This window comes from Neopelma chrysocephalum, unplaced genomic scaffold (genome assembly GCF_003984885.1).
Source record: "Neopelma chrysocephalum unplaced genomic scaffold, ASM398488v2 Primary Assembly neopelma1_70, whole genome shotgun sequence".
Lineage (NCBI taxonomy): Eukaryota > Metazoa > Chordata > Aves > Passeriformes > Pipridae > Neopelma > Neopelma chrysocephalum.
In genome coordinates this window covers 9,460,367-9,481,602 of record NW_020897730.1, presented here as the reverse complement: position 1 = coordinate 9,481,602, position 21,236 = coordinate 9,460,367, and the positions used below count along the sequence as shown (strand labels likewise).

The window sequence follows — 21,236 nt, the reverse complement described above, 5'->3', positions numbered from 1 at the left end:
CTTCATTCCCTTTCCCCAGAGAATGACTCCAACCTCTCCTGTTGGCAGAAGCACTCCTTTGGCACAGGGAGGCTGCAGAGGTGAACCAAGAACAGAGGGATTAGAGAGCAGGAAGAGGAATCTCACAGAGTATTTTCTCCATGTTTTGCTTGGCTGGAGCTCAGTTTCTTATCGTTCCACCCAGCCCATGGACTACTGCTCCACACAGGGCACAAGGGGATGAGGGCTTGGGGCTCCCAGAGCCCCTCTCAACCCTGATCTTGCACCATCCCTTTGAGGGACTTGCAGCATATTAAGGAACAGAGTCCTTCAAACACCTCTTAGTCCTCATGGACTAGCTTGCTGAAGTTAGCTTCCAGGTTTTTTTCATGAATGCTGTATCCACTCAGGGGAATACCAGCCCCTGTTAGGAGGGGCTGCACTTCCCTCCCAGGGTATGGATACAGCAACACAAGCAGGAGAGTGCTGCAGCTCCCCTGCCTGCTCACCTATAGGGCACAACCAGCTCCAGCAGTGGCACTGGGGAGAAGAGCTCCTTGGGTTGGATATGAGGGACCATGCACCTTCCCTCCAGCTCCCTCTAGAGAAATGCCCGCACAGTGGGAGTGAGGCAGTTTCTCAAGGCTGGCAAAGTCAAGACTGACCTCCGCCTGCACGCTGAGACATCTTCACTTCCTAGTGCTTCTGCTTTCACCTTTCAGTCTTTAAAGGAACCCAAAACATTAGAAGTTACCCCCTGCCCAACAGCTAATGGGCGCCAGCTAAGACCTGCTGGAGGGCACCCCGGCTTCCCTGCGCAGAACTGCAATAACTGATCGATCAATAAGCAACGTCCTCCATTCACCACAGGTGGCCTGAGGGCAGGAGCATGAAAACTCCTGCAGATGGAGTGAAACCTGACATAATTGATTCATCTTTAACTGATCTGGCACAGTATGAAGACAGTACATGACAATAATTGATTTCTCTAAGTACCATCAACCTGGCCCAGCCTGTGGCTGGTTATCCTTTAAGGACACTTCAGTGGCACCTGTAGTCTTTTCTTAGCTCAGTGACCTAGAAACTGCATTAAGATGTCAAGAGAACAGGCACAATACATTGGAGGAGCCATTTCCAAAGAATATGAAAAAAAAAAAATCATTATTGAGAGGTATGGCTTGGAGCCAGGGAACTCATTCACTTGTCAGAGGTATAAATAAAAATGCAAAACAAAGCTAAGCTCAGCTTAAAAATACATTCATCCTATGTCATTTCTCAGCTAAAATCCACATCAGTTCTGACTCCAGTGACATCCATGGGTACAGTCCTTTAAAGTGTACACCCAGTGATGAAGTGATAAGGAAAAAATACTATCTTCTAAGATATACCCAAAATAGGGTACAAATCATATTAAGCAGTAAATCACTTTAATTAAAACTACTTTACAGCTGGGAATACAGTAGTAACAATGAGGTAATGCAAGGGGAACAGGTGGCTGCCTTATAAAAAGCCCTGTTCCACCATAAGCACTGACATTTCAAGGAGGTTGTCATCAGGTATTGTGCTTTTCCATGGCGATTCTCCAAAGCCTGATGTGCCCATGCTTTGTTGATGGAGCCACCCAACCAGACGTGAATTGCTGGAGGGAAATGCTTTGCTAGAGCCAAGGACCTTTACAGACTCTCCTGTCTCATGTCCTGGCCAGCACTGGAGCTTGCTCACAGGAATTCTGAGCTGGGATTTGCCGTGTGACTCCTCGGCACAGTGTTTGCTCAGTAACCAGAGGAGAACGGGCACGTGTGGAGACAACAGGACAGAACACTGAGAACACATAATTCTCTATTCAGAGTGGCATCGGTTTCCTTAATTTTTCCTCCTCCTGAGCAACATTTAAATCAATTACAGTAAAATTAATGACTTTCACAAGCCATTTGCTGAGTGGATGGGCTGGGGGATTAGTCGCTAGCTGGGTTCCTTGCCACTCCCCAGCCAATTTAGAAAACATTCAGTGTGAAAGCCTCCTGACAAAAAAAAAGCTTCTGCCCCGTACTTTATTAATACGCTTTCCAAGCAGAGAAACACAGAAACACAGGAGGCTTGAGGATGACAACCTACTCTCTCCCTGCACGCTTAAGGAGAGTTAAGTTATCCTTCATAGGACCTAAACATAACTTTGGAACAGCTATACGCTTTCTGAAGCAAAAACATAGGGAGGAGAAACTACTTCTAGACGGGGAAAGCACTCAGCTCAAATACAAGACACCACTGCACAAGCATTTGATGGACCAGAGACACCTGAGTGCAGACAGCTCTTGGGAGGGCTTTAGTCTCTGTAGGACACACAGCAGCAGGGCAGCACTCTGGTCAAAACAGGCTAGACTTTTCTAGAGGAAAAAGCCTTCTTATCCTTCTTCTGCACCTTTAAAGAGCAAATCAAACTTTTGATTTGCATGTTCAACGCAAGTTACCCATCTTTGCACACCTACACATGCTCACAGGTAACAAGAGCATGCCTTCTAGAGCCATATAACACTTTTCCCTCAGCCCCACCACGATCTGTTCTTTCTCCCACTAAAGCTCCTACCCAGGTCATATGCTGATTTTCCAAACAGCACCCACAGATTTGCAGATCTCTTTACAGAGTAAGAGTTGGTGCAAAGAACAGTGCAATTCCTCCTGACCCTGGGCCTCGCTGAATATGGAACAGTGGAGGGTTTTTTACCCTTCTGACATGGGATCTCAATTGACAGGTCACACAGAAGAACCGAGAGGGGCAAAGAGGAGACACATTTTCAGCCATTACCCTGATGCCTACTGCTTGGGAAAGAATTCAAAGCCTCTGAAACCCCCTGAGCAATATCAGGGCACAAACAGACCATGGAAGCAATATGAGTCTTATGTGTTACTGAGTTTTCACCAGCACTCAGCTAAAAGCTGCTACACCCTCCTTACTCCAAAAAACATTTCTTTATCTAAGTCAATTATTTCCTGAAAAGGTGGCTAGAAAGACCCAAGTGTAGGATGCAGAGAAGAAGGCCTCAGGGAACTGCAGCCAAAGAGGCACTGGTGCCAGCACAAGTTCCACACGTCACATCCAGGAGTTACGTGGTGTTTTTGATCAAGCAATGCTTCTCCTTACCCCTCCCAGCTTCCGGAGGAAGGCTGAGCTTTAGGAAGCCACAGGATAATCATTTCAACAGTGGCAGTACTGAGCTCCTACCACAGCAGCACAGTGTGTGGTTGGGCTATGCCACTGGCTCTGGATGGCTTCAAGGGGGTGAGACTGTTCCCAAGGCTGATGGCGGGTCTCCTCCTGCTCCCATCAGGAGGTAGCCAGCTCCTCTGGCACCCAGAACCTGCAGCCAAGCTGCAGATGCTGCTTTTGAAGTCCTGGCTTCAAACAAGAGAAAGAAAACAAAAAAAGAAAAAAAATCATCCAACCCCAAATCCTTTCTCCTTTTGAAGCCTGGCTTAAAAGCAAATGAGAACCTGCAGCCTTGCTGCAATGTGATGGGACTCTTTGGCCTTCAGGGGCCTTTAAGTACATCTGAAAGACATTTAACACCAATAAAATAAGCTGAGCTCTTCCTGGTATTTTTCCTACCCCCCTTGCACATTATCCCCAGGCTGCTGTGAGCCATCTGTGCCCTGCTTCCCAGGGGAAGCAGGGTTAGGTAGAGGGGAGAGATTCAGGGATGGAGAGGGAGGCCTGAGTGAAAACTAGAGGCTGCTGGAAGTGTTGTCAACCCACTTGGATTGTCATGGGGACATGAGCAGGTCAGCTGATGGGGGGAGAAGCCTGAGCTAGTGCCTAACACTGTTAGTGGAAGTGCTGTTCTGTGGGCTCTATTCCCTCTAAAAATTTTGCCCAAGGGAGTATGAGGTGACTTGCAGGGAGCTCTCTGTGGGGTGGAGTTGGTGTTTCCCATGCTGGACCATGTCCCTGCTCTCCCAGTCCCTTCCTGGCTCTAGTCTCTGAGGAACAGGGCAGACCCAGGGCAGGCACTGGGTCACCCAGCACCTGGCTGCGCTTTTGGTGTGACGTGGGGTTGGTAGGTGTGAACACAAAATACCTCCAGACATCAGATATCTGTCAAAATGTGCCTGCACTAACTGCCAGGTATATTTTCCCAGGTAGAAGGCCTTGCTGTCTGAATGGCCATTCTAACCTCCAGAAGTGTCAGTTAAACCCAGTCACATGAGGAAACTTAGGTTTCCAAACCAAGGGGTGCTTTGAAGCCAGCAGAAAGCAGGCGGCTTTCTAGAGCAGCTGGAGAGCTCCCCAGGTTTGGGGCTCAACACAGCCCCATGGGCAGCTGAGGAATTTGCGGTGTCCTCACTTACCTTCTCACGTGAATTTTAAAGGCAGGTGAGAGAAATAAAGTAAGGTTTCCTGCCAGCTGAGAAAAACCTTTTCTCAGAAAGTGTTTAAGGGACAACAGGTCAGCTCTTCAAGCCACAGATCAGGCCATGTGTGCTGGGAAATGCCGGTGGGTATTCAAAGCCACTCCAATTATCCCAAATCCCTCTGTTGGAATTGTACAGTTGGGATAAAGTCAGTATGAAGAACAGCAGCTACAAAAAAAGGCCAAGCAGAGGAGCAGATCCTGCCAGGCGGGCAGTGAGGAGCACTGCCGAGCTTCCCACGGGATGACCGAGAGCCCAGGAATGGGCTTGGAAAGCCAGCCTTGCTCTCCGGAGGAGGACAGGTTTGTGTTTCACAGGGGAGCTGTCTGGCTCTGTGATCGGGGCTATCTGCAACGTGGCAATTTCACATTGGGAAACATTTCACTTTTACATCACCCCCACGGAAGGACCCTCAAATATTACTATAAAAAACAGAAAGGCTGTGATGTTCTTTGCATCTCCACGTGTGTGGAAATCAGGCTGTTCCACGCACTGGGCAGTCAGCGCCCAGTCTCTCTGGTGAAAGGAATGGGAGCTGCAGGTGTGCCCAGCCCTCGGTGGTGCAGTGAGAGCTGGTGTGGGGAGCACACTCTGCTCTCTCCACCACATGGTCAGCAGCTGCCTTGTGCATGTTTATGCCAGCCCTGATGTAATTAGCACCTTGACATGTGTTAAATGAACCAAGCTTTCCAATTTTTCAGAGTAAAACTCTGAAAGAAACAGCTGCAGGGCTGACAGAAATATGATTCTTTCAAAGTCTAATGAATTGTATAATCACTTCAGTCATTATTTTGCATCTTCCTTCCATAAATGCACAGCCACGAGTCCTTGGAGCACCATGAGTTTTAAGCCTCACCAAGCCCATCATTCAAGATCCATCACACATGTTCCCAAATCCCTGTCAGGGGTCAGAAGCAAGCAGGGCACAGGCAGAGTGTGCTGGGGGGTGGCTGTGCTGGGGTCTGATGGCAGTGGTAGGGCACAGATGACCCCAGCACAGTTCAGAGACCCTCTCACTTTCACCTTACTGCGTTCAGCTCAGCACAGGGGCAGGAACACACAGAATGGAGACTGATGCCAAACAAGTGCCCTTCACACTCCAGCACACCAGAGCCACTGTTAAGCTGAGGCCAGAAAGACTGCCTGGGCCCAGCCCTGCCAGCACAGAAGCCAAATGGCCATTCTGCTGACTCAGGAAAAAGACATTAAAAATATGAAGGCTGGGGGAGTCCAAGCAATCTGGGACAGCAAAATAGGGAGCAGCGCTGTCCCTTGAATCCCTCCACAGCCAGCAGTGAGGGCACTTCAAGAGGGCCGTGGCGGCGATGGCTCCAGAGGCAGCACCTGCAGCTAACTGAGAGGATCTATGTCTTTGGATTCCTGTCTAGTGCCTAACTGCCTTCAGATACTAAAATGAGGAAGATTTATGTGGATAGACAGACTGCTGTCATGTCCTCTCAATCTGGAGGAAAATACTGCAAGCCAACACCTGCCTATTCCATACACTCCCTGCTCTGTTCATCTGACTCAGTTATTTCCAGCTGTTACAATTTTCAATCCTTTGAAAAGTAGATTCAATTGACTTTTAACCACCAGGTAAATATGGGAGACATATATCTGCTTGCCTGCATTATTTCTGTTCTATTCAGAACACCTCTGGGTTTTTATCCCTGAAGGGTTGTGATTGAAACGTAATAAAGGATAGAAATACTGGAAAGTAATATGTGAAATACATAAGAATGTGTTCAAGACTGCATGCTCCCCATCCAGCTTGATTTGAATCTGTCCAAACAAATTCCAACGTTATTGCAAAATTCCCTCCCTAGCTTTACATCCGCAGCAGTGCTGGAAAGGAGCAGTGGTGTGTGTGGAGCTGCGGGAGCTGCTGCACCAAGCAGTTTAAAGCAAGAAGGCAGCTAATGGCAGGCTGGTGACCCAGGGAGCACAGCCAGCTCAGGGAAAGGGATATTAAGCTCCTGGGTTTGCAGAAGGAATTGGGCTGACAAGAACTTAGATCTAAACTGTTTTAAGCCATGCAATCCCACATACAAGCTGCCAGAGACAGCTGGGCAAGAGAACATGAGGCACTTCAGTAGAGGTGATGCTGCCCTTGGGAAGGAAGGGCAGGTCTCAGGTCTCGGCAGCTGTGCCAGAGGCTGCATTGACAAAAGGGAGGCAGCATAGGAGTTGCTGCAGAAACCAGTCCCTGAAGGTTCAAAAGCTTATTTCAGCCTGTAGCCTGAGATGGTGTTCACAGACAGCCGTGTCTGAAGTACTGCAGGGTTCTCAACCCTAGGACTTCAGTCCTCTTCATCCTCCTCCTGAGTACAGCCAGTCCTACAAAGGGTGCTTGTGGCATTTTGAACCCTGAATTGCTTCTGGGTCTGCAGAAGCACAAACTTTTAGCACAGGCACTGACCAGCTCATTTTCGGAAAACCTCACCAGTGGTTTGCTACGACAGAAAGCAAAACCAAGGAAAAATCCCAGCCTGCTCCAGCAGTTCTGTTTGTATCTGGGCGTGGTGAGCTCCTTCCCACCTCAATTCCTGTTGGTGACACCAGCACCTTTGGGACCTGCTGCTCCCCACTGCTTGTGCCCCACATAGAGATTCTGCAGGACACAAGAACACACACCTCTGCCATGCAAAAACTGGACAGCTCCAAAGCAAGAAGTGGGATAACACCCAGTAAAAAGGAAACAAACATGGGGATGTGTTTATTTCCAACAGTGCCATGGAACAACACTCTCATAACATCTATTTACAAACACTAATACTGTCTTTTAAGCATCAAGAGAAGGTCAATTTAGATAAATGCTTATTTTCACCACAAAAGTGAAATCCTTTGAATGAAATAAAATGTTATTTATGTTTTTATGTACTTGCTGCTGATGCTCTGAAAAAAGATCAGTCACTGAAAGGATGGAGATGTGCCACTGAGCACATGGGACAAGAGTGTTCACTTTACTTGAGATGTTTTAGCACAGTGGTTTCCTAAGTGTGGGAAAAAGATTACATTCTTCATTTTATTCAGTAAGATCAATCTTACTACTTCACTGAAAAGAAACTGGAAGCTGAAAGACAGAAGTCATCTATGTCGTTTCAAGCTGTGGAAAAAACTGGGTATGAAAAATGGCTGCAATCTTGAAGGACATGAGGACCAGGAACGACCATACTGTCTTTGTTATGTTATTGACTTGTTGGAAATGCAAAGCATGTTTAGATAAACATTATTTTCCATATGCGTTCAGCACATTCACTTAGCCATTAAAAACATTTTAAAAAATTCTATTTTGGGGCCTTTTTAATTGGAATTCAGTTCCCATCCAAATGCAGCTCGACCCACCACGTGTTTAAAAATTATATGGTAAATAGGAAAGCTGCCACTTACCTTATACTAACATAAAAGTTTAAAAAATAAGGTTGAAACGTATTGTGAGATACAGGACGTCTTAAATATAAATGTACTGATAGACAACTTCAACTTTAACTGGTAAAAGGAAATACAGGATTTAGTGAAAAAGCTTACAAAGAAAATCATTATATTTTGTTTCAAACTCAAATAAGAATCAGACTTAAGAACATCTCCTGAGAAAAGGAAATGCAAACAACTATTAAAATTGATTATTTGAGTAAGTATTTCTTGCTTGCATAGCTAGTGTTGCTTCCCATCAATCTCCACTACCTTGGGGAAACTTAAAATTTAGAAACAAGAACCAATGAAGACCCAGCAAAAGAAAGATTGTCATAATAAATAATTTTCTGACTGACGAGCAAAATTAATTTCAAATTACTTCCTCTCCCTGCCTTTGGAATTAGAACATACTTCTTTACTCTTTCTGCACTTTCCTGCAACATTCACAGGTTGTCGGGGCTGTGAGGGGAGTTTTGGGACTCTGCACATTCTTTGCCATGCCCAGGGCAGCTCTTCTCCCCGTCCGCCGGTGCAGCACGGGCACGGCTGCAAGGATCCTGCACAGTCTCACTGCCCTTTTTGGGCATCCTGGTGCAGACAGGGTCACCTCTGCTACCCGTCCCCACAGCACCTTGTGCAGCAGTCCTGGCCTAAGGCTTAGATGCCTCAGAAGTATCACAATGTGATATGAAACAAAACCAGCCAGGACACTCCTGTTTATCATGTTGCACCTCCCTGAGGATTTTCTGGTTTTGTTTTTTAAGGGGTCATCCTTAGTCCCTGTCATTTCTACCATCTCAGTTTTTCTCCTCTCCCCAGTATTTCAGCTCACCCCCACCACATATTTCCCAGGGGCACGTTCTCGCTGGTGAACACGGCATCTGCTCGCACCAGTGTGGATCTCTGAGCAGCAGCTGGCAGGCAGCAAGTCTCCCAGCACAAGGCCTTCTCCTGTTCACACGATGCTTGGAGTTGGAGCAAATGCTGGTTTTGGGTGCCCGCCAACCTCACAGCCAACAAACAGGATCCTAAACAGAACTGGGATATTTGTTTTCTCTCGCCCTGGCAAGCAGCACAAGCTGGCATCCCTGGGGAAGCCCAGGGCACTTCTCTGAGTGCCCGTCACTAGGGACTTTGTGGCTGCTGCTGTTTGGGTAGCTTCTACTTCATGCAGGCGATGAAAAATGCACTTGGCATTGTGCAGCTTAAATGAAAACCTGAACTTTGTGCTGAAAGCACAGCTACAGAAACACAGAACCTGCACATGAACACAGAGATGCTGCCCCAACACCCCCACCCAGGCGTGGCCATGGCAACCCTTCACTGTGTGCCAGGGCAGGTGCCAGCCCGCACATCCATCCCCAGCCCTGCCCAGCCACCTGGGCTGTGAGAGCCACACCAACCACGTGTGTGCCCTGGGTCCCATCCTGGATGGCAGCACTCCCACTGCTGTCAGTGCTGGGGCAGGTCTGTGGCAGCAGCCACGGCATCAAAAGTTTTAGAACTCGGTGTCAGAGCCTGCAGTCTGTCAGGGTGACTTTGCTTTGAAAGCTTGGATGGCAGTAAAGATGAAAAATGGTTTTGCCATTTTCTCCCCGTCTGCCCTCAAACTATTTATGCCCAGCAGGACACAGAGGGCCTGCTCCCACCACATGGCTCCCATTCCTATCCTTGTGTGACTACGAGCCACTGGCCAAGGGCTGCCTGAAGCAATGGCTTCCTCTGAGATCGGAGCAGTTGAAGGCTGGGGATGAAACACCCCTTGGGCACAGTGGAGGTACAGCAGGGATTAAAGAAATCTCCTGAAATCCATGCTGGTAGCTCAGTCAGGGCAGGCTCTTCCCCACTGTAAGACAGCCATGAAATCTGGCAAACAGCATCAGTCCTCCTCTAGAGTGCCCAGTAATGCTGACTCTGCACAAGGACCTGAAACAGCAACAGGATATATGGGATATACTGACACGCTGAACTGGAAGTATCCGAGAAGCTGAAACCAGGAGGGTTTTATTAGAAATCCACAGTTTTTCTGGGATTTGCAAATAAATAAAACTAAAGCAATCTAATTTTTTATGAAGTCCAAAGCTAGGTAATTTATTTCTAAGTGTCCTGGCTTTCTCAGACTTCCTGACCGAAACACTCACCAGTGCTCCACATGAAATTTCAGCTCAAAGAGCCAGTTTTAAAGACTACTGCTACCAGCTGACAGGAAAGTCAAATCCCAGTTTTTGACCTTGATAAAAGTCTTATACACTTTCTTCTAACATTGTAAGTATAAAGCAACATGAAAAATTACTAAAACCAGGGCACCAGTTGTGGGTTGAGTCCAGCACTTCATATCCATTTGACACAAGTGTAAATCCACATCTAATAAAGGAAATTGGGTAAACCAGGCCTTTTGTTTGAGACACAGCTGAGGGCTACCAGGGCATCCGTAAAATGGATTTCTCTCCTCAGCACTCTCACCCCTTCCTGCCTAAAGTACAGGGCCTGAAGACAGGGGAAATGGGCCAGTTTTGGTCCTCGTTACAAAATCAGCTATCAGGGAGGCTGTGCTGAGGTTTCCCTACTCAGTTCATGCAGACTGTGCTACAACAGCAAGACACCAGGCTAACTGCAATCCCACGGAGGGCTCCTGTGAGAGAGGAATGGTTAGGACCCTCCTGAAAGACCCTCCATCCTGAAGGAATGGGCTGGGGAAAGGCTGAGGGAAAAGGAGGATCTGTGACTCATCATGTTCCCCACATCCTGTTTGATGAGTGATGCCCAAGAGAAGGAGAATTCAGAAAGGGGGGAGTGGAATCAAAATCCAATGGGTCAGAAGCCTGCAGTTGCCCTTGCCAGCCTTTACCCACCAATCTCAGCTACAGGCAGGATCATGCCCATAGAGCTTGAAATCTCTGCCATTCAGAGGATTTATGAAAAGTATTTTACTTTTGTCCCCCTGAAATTACATCATTCTCCTCTTTTATCTGCCTTAAGTGTCAGGAGAGTGTGATGTTAATGAGATGTACAAAGGCTTTTGGGTAGCTGAACAGTTTTATAGTCCCACATTGATAAATTAAAGCATTTGTCACTGTTACCACATTAATGTTTCTTCCAGAGATCAAAGTCTGGATTTGCTGCATTGTGGTACTTTCCTCTGCTACGCATTACCACGCATTACCTTCTGAGAAAATGAATTGTGATCCTGTATTTTTACATTCACAGTTTAATCACGCCCTGATTGTCACACCTGCTGATTCCCATCTCCACATGCACTATGCGAGCCATTTTTGCAGTATGGATTTTCTCCTTGATACCTGTGTGAAAAGCCTGAATATCTTGTTTCAGGACAATCACTTTCTTCTGTCTCCGAAAGGCTGCTTCTGCAGCAAAGAATACAGACAATTTCCTTCCTTCTGGAACCCTGGATTCAGTCATGTTAATTTACATTTATATAGCACCTTTCATCCCTGAAAATCCCAATGCACTTTACAAACTCCCCCTTCTCTGTACACAGAACCTGTACAAATAGACACTGCTACATAAACAGACACAGCAGTCCCACCACCGACTGCTGAAACACATCCCTCTGTCTGTATTCCCAGCACACTCATGGCAATCCACCTCTGCACACCCTGCAGCATATCACCATCAAGGAGGAAAACAAGGCAGAGTGATTTAGAGGCACAGCACTTCCCTGTCAGGGAAGCACAAGGAATCTAGGTAAGCAATGGAATGGCTTTACAGCCTGGGCGACTGACATCTCCTTGGCACTCTGCTACATAGGTTAAAATCAGGTAAAGACTGGTTTGTGGTAAGTTACACCTTGCTGCCTCAGTGCTGCTTTCAGTGCTTGTAGAAGTCCAGGCTTGCTGCTCCCTTCCACTGAAGGGGTGACCCTCAAGCAGTTTGTTTTATAAAACTGAAAAGTACTTGCTTGCTTTTTAATGAAAACGTAAGGGGAAATAACCCCCCCTCTCCAACAGCAGTTGTTGATTAGCTCCTGCCAATCTGAGGATGGAGGAGAAGGGAGAACCCCAACATACCTGAGACACCTTTTTGACCACGTCGCTGCCCACCAGAAAGCCCTGTGCGTAGGAACGTGCTGCGATGAAGGCTCGGGTTGCCTTCACCTTCAGGTCCCTGGGAACTTCCCCAAAGGGTTTGTGCTGCTCTGCGTGTTTCACCATGCAGTCCAGGTACTCATCTGTGATGTGGTACTGGGGATTCATCAGCTTGAAGAGCCGCTCCAGCAAGCGTGTCCAGAACTCATTGAGGGCCTCTTCCAAGTTGATGTTGGAGCTGCGGTAATAGCGGCGCAGCTCGCTGTACAAGTCCTTGAAGACCTTCATATTTTGAGTGTACAATTCTCCATACATGCTTGGAAAAGCATCATAAAGGGCCTTTTCTGACTTGTTCAACAAATCCTGGAAATAACCTGAAAAACAAGAAAAAGGAGAGATGATGTATTCCAGAGAAGCTGGAATCCAACAGGCTGTGTCATTTGGCAGCATAACTGAATACCCTGAGAAAAGAGAAGGGCCCTAGTGGAGCTTTTCCTCCAACCAACCTTACCCCACTCTCAGACTTGAGACTTAGCTGAGAAGACTGAGGGAGGAACCCCTCAGTGCCAGAGAACCATGGTCTGGGCCTCAGGGTCTGTCAGCCTCACCTAGAACCAAACCTGAGTCTCTTTGGGTGCAGAAGGTGTCACAGTACTGCTCATAGGTTTTCTTCACAACTGGCACTGCTTAACGCATACCACAACTTGCCACACGTCATTTCCACAGCCCTGGTGAGATGAAGCAGGGCTGCCACCAGCAAGGGTCCCAACCCTTCCCAGAGCCACCCTGTCAGCCCTGGTCACGGCAGCCAGCCTGGCTCTGAGGCCTGCAAAGCATGTGCCAGTCCCAGGAGCTGCGTCAGGAACAGGCACGTCTTTCTGTGGATTTCAAGACAGGGCTGTACCCAAAGGTTTGTGAACTGAGGCCAACATTATCATGTCTGAGGTTCTCATCCCATTTGCTTTCTTGGATATGCATCCTGCTTTTGTTTCGGTATAAATAACTAAATGGCTTTACAGCCTAAGTTCAACAGCCATAGATGCGACAGAAATGTGACTCTTGTATGCACAGCAGGGTAAAGATGACAGATTTGACTCCTCCCTTAACAACATCTTTAGGTATTTCCACCCTCTCAACTGCCAGTTACCTTCAGGCTGAGAATGCACAGTGGGGAACTCATAGCAGGACTGGCCTGATTCAATTTATTGATTTACGTGAGCAATTTCAATCATCATTTAAGTCAGTGAGAAGCAAAATAATTAAAATAATAATTTTCATTTCAATTACATTTGTATTTTTTAAGGCCTTTTTGAAGCAAACCTGATTATACTATTCTCTAAATCTAAATTACTATTATTTTTTTTGGTGATGCATGATAAGCTCTAGTTGAAGAGAAACTGTTACTCAATTAAAATCAAACAGCATGTATAAATTAACTCCACTGTGCTAGGCATATAAGGAAAGAAAAAAGCTTCTGAAAAATTCATATTGCATGTACAAAGCTTTATTAAACAAAGTGCTTTTTTAGGGAATGGTGCTGACTACAATTAAAGACCTCTAAAATTGTAGAACTACAGTTCTATCGTCTTGTTTATATTCATGGACTGGAAGCACTATACAAGCTTTCCTACAGTAATAATCTCTCATTGGCTTCTCAGATTTGAAGCTAAAACTCAACAAGTGGATCAACCAGTGAAAAGACCCTATGCATCTTCACCACAGGCTGCTAATACCAAAACTTCTTGTACTATTTTAACAAAGACTATTTTAACTAAGTATTAATAGCCTGGCCTCCTCCAGCCACAATTGTGTGCTCCTTAATACTTTAAAATTTGATTCAAGTGCTTTTAAAAGACCGCGAGTAAATCAGGTCTTAGCAAAAGTCTGGTTCAATCACTTCTGCAGAAAATAAAAATATGTTATCTAAAATGTTGAATAAAAACTGGTTTTCAAGTGTACTTTTGGAAGAAATTTATTCTTATTCAACTTGAATAGGTTGGCAGTTTATATCTCCAAACATTTGTACTGGGATCCTTCCATCTCTCAAATGACTGCTCTGAATGTGTTTCTACACCTTCCCTATTGAAACTGGATTTCTCCCTGCAGACACCAGGCTGTCAGGGCACCTAAGCCACCTATAAAATGACCTTGTAATGGGGGTTTCTTCATAGAAAAAAGTCAAAAGCTGATCTCATCAACAAGTACTTTGCTGAAGACTTCAGTTTAATAAGAAGAGATGCTGTAGCATGTGCCATCCTAACACAGTTTATCAAAGCCTCTCCTCTGCAATCTCAAAAGTCACCCTCAAAAGGGTGACTTGAGCCCTGCCCTCTCCCTGGGTCCCAACTCTCACTTCCCCGTCCCAACTGCCAGAGAGGACCTCTCTCTCAAGGCAGGACAATCTTGGCAAGCATTCCTGGCACACACACAGGACTCATCCTGGTAACCCTGACCCACTGGCCTCTGCACAGACCTTTCTGCTGCTCCAAAGTGCTCACCTTAACCCTGAGAGCCATGCTCTGTGCCCAGCACAGCAGCTGTGTGCACCCACTCCTGGGAGGTTCTGGCTACTCCACCAACAGGTGAGAGCTACAAGAGGATGATTTGCTCCGGCACTGCTGTGAGCTGACTCAGGGCTCATCCTGCTGCAGTGACACCTTATCTTTTCGCATGGGCACCCTCCCCTGCAGCATCTCCCCAGGGGTTCACAAGCCAAGCAGATGACTGCCAGGCTGACAGTTTGTCCTGGCAGGATACTTTTCCCAACCTGACTAATCTCAGGTGGCTTCATTTCTGTTGCCACGGCCTTCCTACCTGCATGATGAACAAAAATGGCACTCACCTCCAACAAACAAAAAATACAAAGTTTCTCTGATGTTGATGAGGTGTATAAAAGCTGCTCTGTATCACTCCAAACACTGCTGGATGCCCATTCACAATTTAACTGAGCTCAAACTCTCTTTCTTGTATAATCAGTGGTCTCTTCTCTGTGACAAGAGACACTAACTGAACAAATTGCTCTGCAGTCCAGGTACAATATGCAGCTTTGCACTCACCATCACAAGGAAGAAAACATCAACACAGTCCAATTTGTCAATTCAAGGTAAAATTACTTTCTTTGTATAGCTACAGGAGAAACAAGATGTATATTTTCCTCTGAAAAAACTGAAGACTGCTCTCAAAAAAGTCCAAGCTAATTAAGGGCTGATGAACTGTTACTTCTCCCCCAAGTTGGAGAAGACCAATTACAGACAACTCGTTTGTGGCTGGTTCTCAAAGTTCTTCTAGATCTCACACACTGAGGAAAAAAAATCTACACTAGCTAGGGAAAATTAATTAGCAATTAAGTCTAAATGTGTTTGTGATGAATGGCTGAGCTGGCAGGGAATTTAAATGCCCATTTTGCAGCAATAGAAGGCACTAAGAAGTAAGGTTCATCAAGAAGGATGCACAGGAGCTTGTGCCAACTGCCCAGGTCCTCGGCACTATGTCAGCCAAGATCTCCAACTAACACTGCATCTTCTCCTTAACACTCCCTGCCTGCTGATATCCAAACTTTTAACATGTTCAGACGTGTCATAGATAAAGGATATGCAGAGCCTTGGGATAAACAACTTGCTGAAGCACGGTTCACACATCTGCCCTTCTACCTTGACTTCAGGCAGAAGGAATTATTTATTTGAGGGAAGCACCCCATCATCTGTAGCCATGGTGGGTGGTCAGGTAACCTGGTCAGAAGTCTCTAATAATACAGCTGTCCCACTGTTTCTATCAGAAGTTAACAATGACCACTTGGCAGGTCCATTTGGATGTATTTTGGTCCACCGTTGTCGGGTCTGCCCTGGCTCCCAGAGCTCTCTTGATTAGAGAGCTTAGCTCAGGCAGGGCACAAGCACATGGAGGCAGTTTCACCAAGGTCACACTCTGGACACATCCACAAGGCTCCTGAGCTCTGCTGACACCACGTTCTCCATGCCAGCACCAGCAGGCTCAACCTATGACTGCATTCATGCACTGTAGCATGTGGCTTCGTCAGCCTCAGGAATGGCAGGGATGGAGGGAAAGGGCTCACGAGGAGCCAGTGCTGCAGCTGTAAAGCACTTCTGGCTCCAGGGGCCCTCCCTGCACTCCTGTTCCTGGGAGTAGGCACAGAGACAGCTGAGGAGGCTCTGCAGAGGCCAGCTTCCCTCTGAAAGGATGCATTTTTTCCACTCCGAGTCACAAGAAAGTTACAGATTTTGTGCACCTGTGTTGAAAAACTAGACATGTTCTTGGCCTCTGCCAGCCTCAGGAATTTGACAGTTCTAGCCAGAGATACCTTCCTGCCAGTCACCTGCTAAATCCATGGCTTCCCCATTTTCAAAAAGTTTTCTCCAGGAGCCATTGAACAGGTGAGTCCTTCCTCACCATTGCTGGCTAAGGAATTCACAACACCCAGGAGGTGACTTTCTAACACCAGTACTTCAGACAAATCAAACTCAATTTTCCCTGGGCAAATGCAAGGCACAGCTCCTCAGCCAAGGCCGCCTCTACATGAAACACCACCTTTCACACCCTTGCTGCAAAGTATTCAAAAGAAAAATAAAATGAAATGGCAGTCTGTTGTTTTTTTATTGTTATTATTATTATTGCCTCTCACTTCCAGGCTCAGAAACAAGACAACCAGCTCAGCTCAGTGGCAATTTGGCAGAGGCTAGGTCTGAAAAAGTCCACCTCAAATACAAAAATGACAGAAAGTTATAAGCAAAGACATGAAAGGTTTTTACAACCAAGACAATTCTGCCACCTTGGCTGCTGTTTCTCTTGCTGTTGTAGTGACAAAAACTTTTCAGAGAATTAAGTTTTCAACGAGAATCTATAACCTTTGCATTCAAGAGAGTTTGTAAGTCCCTACCCATTCCCCCACTTCACAGCTTCCCAGTGTTCGCAGCTCATATTTTCACAGTTTCCACATTTTCACAACTCTGGATTCAAATTGGGAAGCTGTGAACAGCACAGCAGGGATTGGCAGTTTCTCTCTGAAGATGGAAAGTTTTGAGTTTCTCCTTTATCGCTCCCTCCACCCCTAAGTACTTTATCCAAGCTCTTTGATACCATTTGATCACTCAACATCTGGAACACACTGGGGTTTCTTCAACTAATATAATGATGGAATGGGAATGGATGTAGGAGGGAATGAAGAGGTCACTGAAAGAAGAACACCCAAATGCTCCTTAGGCATGCAGCAGAACAGGCTTTCTTCAAAACACATCAAATCTGAGAGGCATGCTAGAAGAAATAGGAGAGATGGAGAAAGGTGACTGAATTACTTTCGATCTGAATATTATTAGAGCCTTAGGCAGAAAACTGCAGCACAAAAAGTCTGACACACAACTGGAAAGAGATGAGGGAGGAAAACACATGGCTCAGATGATGCCATTAATTCCAAAATCAGATGTTAAGAATGAAGCTGGTCCTAAAGGCAGGTTTAGCATTGGATGACTGGATTTGATGAAGACCTTGGGCAACCACCTCTACCTACATCTGGAAGGCTGAGGGAAATATGCTCACCACTAACACCGCTGTTGTGTTTCAAGAAGGCTGGACTAAAGAACAGGAGAGGAAAATTAGCTGGTTCTATGGTGTCCTGAACCTCAGTAAAAGCAGGGAAAGAAATAGGATGGGGATGTCTGCTAGAGCAGAGCTCCCTCTCAGTGCCAGACCTGTTGGTCTGAGGCTCAGTATTTTCCTGGGCTGAGTTCCCATTTAATACACTGCTGCACTTCCTGATACCAATTTGCTTCTCCAGTTGGTTCTAATGGTGTTCTTGCAGTCAATCTAATATTAGAAGGAATAATTCAGCAACAGATTTAAGCCATTAAAATCCAAATCTAATACATTCATGTCTATTTTATTCACTTTGGCAAGTATGATGATATTTTATTTATAAAATTGTTATTGCTCATTACTAATTTAAGTACTACCCATGGCTGTGCTGAAGAGCTGATACCAATCCAACAGCAGTGACATAATCTGGTTCATACCTTAGCTGGGTGCTGCCTCAGGAAATACCCACAGAGAGACTGACTTAAGCTCCATGTGTAGATAGCTGCAATCCTGATGGCATTTTCCTAAAGGATCACCTCTCTCCTCACAGCTTCACACTCCTGTGAAACTGCTGCTCTAGTGTAGCTGTTTCCCCAGTCCTGGAACACCCTGGAGATTGCAGTCCCTCCCTGCTGTATTCTGGATCACTCCCATCTACAATATCTCTCCCAACACCCCCCTCTTCAGTGGCTGTGATCTAAAGGCATCAGGACAAACTAAGATTAAGATTGCAAAGAAAAAGCCCAAACAAATGCAGATAAAATTAGCTTTTACCTAGAAGCCAAAGGATGAACGATGTGATGAGTGTGCCAGGATGTTAGAATTATGATGCCTTTAGGTAGTACAACTTCAAAATGTTTAGGATTTGCTCCAAAGAGCCACTTGACTGATATCTTCTCTGCACACTGTGTCCTGGGACTGTGTGCTGAGGACTGCATGGGAACACAGGACTGAAGAGATGTTGTGGGCCAGTGAAACAAGTAACAGCTCTGCCGTGCAAGCATTGATTTTGTACTCTCCTAAACCTGCTCAGTGACCAGCATAACAACAGTTTGAGATTTTGCCCCCATTCCTGTTGGAAGGCTGGTCCAGAGCATGTCCTCTGATGGGTGGACTCCTTTTCTCAATTTCTGGTCTAAGTTCATTCTTTATTCACTTGGTCTTTGCTTTTCAATTGTTGTTTTCATTTCCTGGTGTTCACTCTCCAAGACATTAATACACCAAGTCCCACACTTTCTCAGCATCCATGCTGCCTTGTTAGACAAACAAAGGTACTTTCCCCTCTTTACACCTGACAGACTCTCCAGTCCTCTGGATTGCTCCACTGGCTCTTCTCTTCACCTCTTCTGCTTGGCATTAACTTTCTTTAACTGTGGGTAGTCAGAACTACAAACAACATCTCCTTTTCTTCACTGGCAATAATACTGTGAATACTGCAAGAACTGCACTTGTCTTTTTTAGGAATGCATCACATTAGCATTTCACAGGCTTTCTGCCACCAACTGCTACATCCCCAATTCTCCCCTTTGCTATTTCCAACCAATTAATCCCCAGCTGTAGGCCTCACCCTGGAATATTGAATTACACCCTATTTCTATTGTTTTGGTTATCATGGTTATCCACTATCCTCTTCAATAGTGACAACTTTTCCCAGCACTGTGTTACCAATTAATCTCACGAATGCATTTCCCATAATTGGTGCCAGTTTTTAATGGGGCTGTTAACCAGGATGGGATCTAGGCCTGTCTTGAGAACCACAACTGGGACCTCCCTCCAGCCCAGGAGCTCTTCTTTCTACACAAAGTACTGCTGCTGCCCCCTTAGCTAATTCACCTAATAATTCCTTTACTAATTTTCATCTCCTTCAGCTTAATTAACTACTCAAGGCACAGATGCAAATGTCTTTGAAGCCTCCTGAGATGGATTAGTTGATAGAACTGACACACCAGGAACAACAGTGAAAGCAGGCAGCTACAGAGGATTTGACTGAATCTCTACAATAGCTGCCTTTGGGTAGGAGCAAAAGTCAGCCTACCTTTAACTGCAGGCAGCTTGCTTCTTATGTTAGGGAAAAAGAAAGCTTTTTGAGAAAACAAAAACATTTTCCTGCAAAAGAAAGTTGCTGTTGCATGAAAATCCATTTTGGAGCACGACTCTGCTAGTGAGAGGCCCCAGGAGGAAGCACCTCCAGTCACTCCAAATAAACTGTACTTCTTCTGCCAGGATTTGGACAACATTTTCATTTGATACTGTTTTGAGTGGCAGAGAGGTGTAATTATTTGCACCTATTTTTTCTTCTGCACATTCCCCCTCTTCTGTTTTTACAGTTTTCTAAGATAGTTTGCTTTTATCTAAGTCAAGCAGGACTGGATCCAGCTATCAAAATAAGGGAGTGGAGGATGTTCCCTATCAGGAAACTTCCCAGAGGGAAGAGGTGACCCTCACTCAAAAAACAGTGGTGAGCTGGATATTCTGCTTGTCCTCCTGATGAGCATCATGCCCAGTGGGGTCCAACAGGGTGTCACCCAAGGTGACAGCAGCAAGCCTGAGTGTCACGAGCACAGCACCAAGACCCTCCCCAGCCCCAGCTTTCTCCAAAACACGGCTAGTGAATAAACCACTTTAGGCTTTGATGATCGTGATGCACTCAGTATTACCTTCTTGATGTCCCTCAGAAACAGATCTGACACCCCTGAACTCAAGTTCATAGAAGTCTGCAAAGACAAGAGTCACTTGGGGCTGGGGAACAAAGGAGACAAAATAATCTGTATGAGTGGCAGGACATAGAAGCAAAGCCTGTGCACAGGCTGCAGCATTAGTAGGAGTCAGCATTCCCCCCTAGGATGAGCCCACTGTGATATTTCCTTCTGCCTGGCAGCAAGAGAGTGAGGAGGGAGCTGGAGCAAGTGGCCCACACCTGCTCAGAAATGGAATCCGGGCGTCACACAACACCCTCACAGATCCCGGGATATTAAATGCCCCAACACAACATATACCACAGCTGACATCCGAGCCAGTTGCTTGGTAGCTCCTCTATTGTTTAGGTTTGGAATTTCCACGTTAGGAACTGCAGTGCAACGCCAGGGGCAGGTGCTCGGGGTGAGGGAGGCCCGGCAGCCGCTCCGGCTGCACGTGTGGGAGCACACCCGTGCTGTGAGTGCAGCCGCGCTCCGAAGGTGGAACGATTGAGCAGGAGTTGGCTACTAAGGTGTGCCAAGGTTTGTGTGGCAATGACAAGGTCAAATGGGCTCCAGTGGTGCACAGGCACACGCATGGCTGTAAATACCCAAAGCCTGTATGTGACCGTGGCTCTGTGTCCGTGTGTGAGACTGAAAGACAGGCTGCACCAAGGCCAGATTTTTCACATGTTACTTCAGCATCCATGAAATTCCAACCCTGTCCCCTGTACACCTCCAGCCTGCCTGGCAGAGAACAAAGAGCTGTGTAGTGGATTTGCTCTGTTTGCATCCAGGGTGGGATAAACAAACACAAGAGATATGAATCTTTAGATTATTTTCCCTGTGTGTTTTCCCTGGATCTGAGCTGGCAAGGCATCTCAATCACCTTCTAAATATATCTGTGCTACAACCACAGACTTGCAGCAAATGATGAACTGCAAATATTGCCCCAGCAGGCTCTTATCAAACAGATTTCAGCACAACCTCTCTGTGAGATAAAGACTAGGAAGATGTGTGGGCGGGATGCATCAAGTGGGAGTCAAATCTGATCTGGCAGCTCAGTCCTCACTTGAGAAGGAGAAGGCACCTCTCTCTTTAGCATGAGCTGAGCTCTTCTTTAGAGCCA

General features: G+C 46.2%; 1 protein-coding gene across 6 annotated transcripts in view; it reads right to left on the bottom strand.

Moving 5' to 3' along the window:
• GPC1 (glypican 1) overlaps positions 1–21,236 on the bottom strand; it is a 201,345-nt gene that overhangs the window by 16,604 nt on the left and 163,505 nt on the right. For all 6 annotated transcript variants that reach the window (XM_027686135.1, XM_027686138.1, XM_027686139.1 and 3 more), the window contains one exon: positions 11,829–12,220. In XM_027686135.1, coding sequence (XP_027541936.1) covers positions 11,829–12,220 — 392 coding nt within the window. The remainder of the gene's footprint in view (positions 1–11,828; positions 12,221–21,236) is intronic.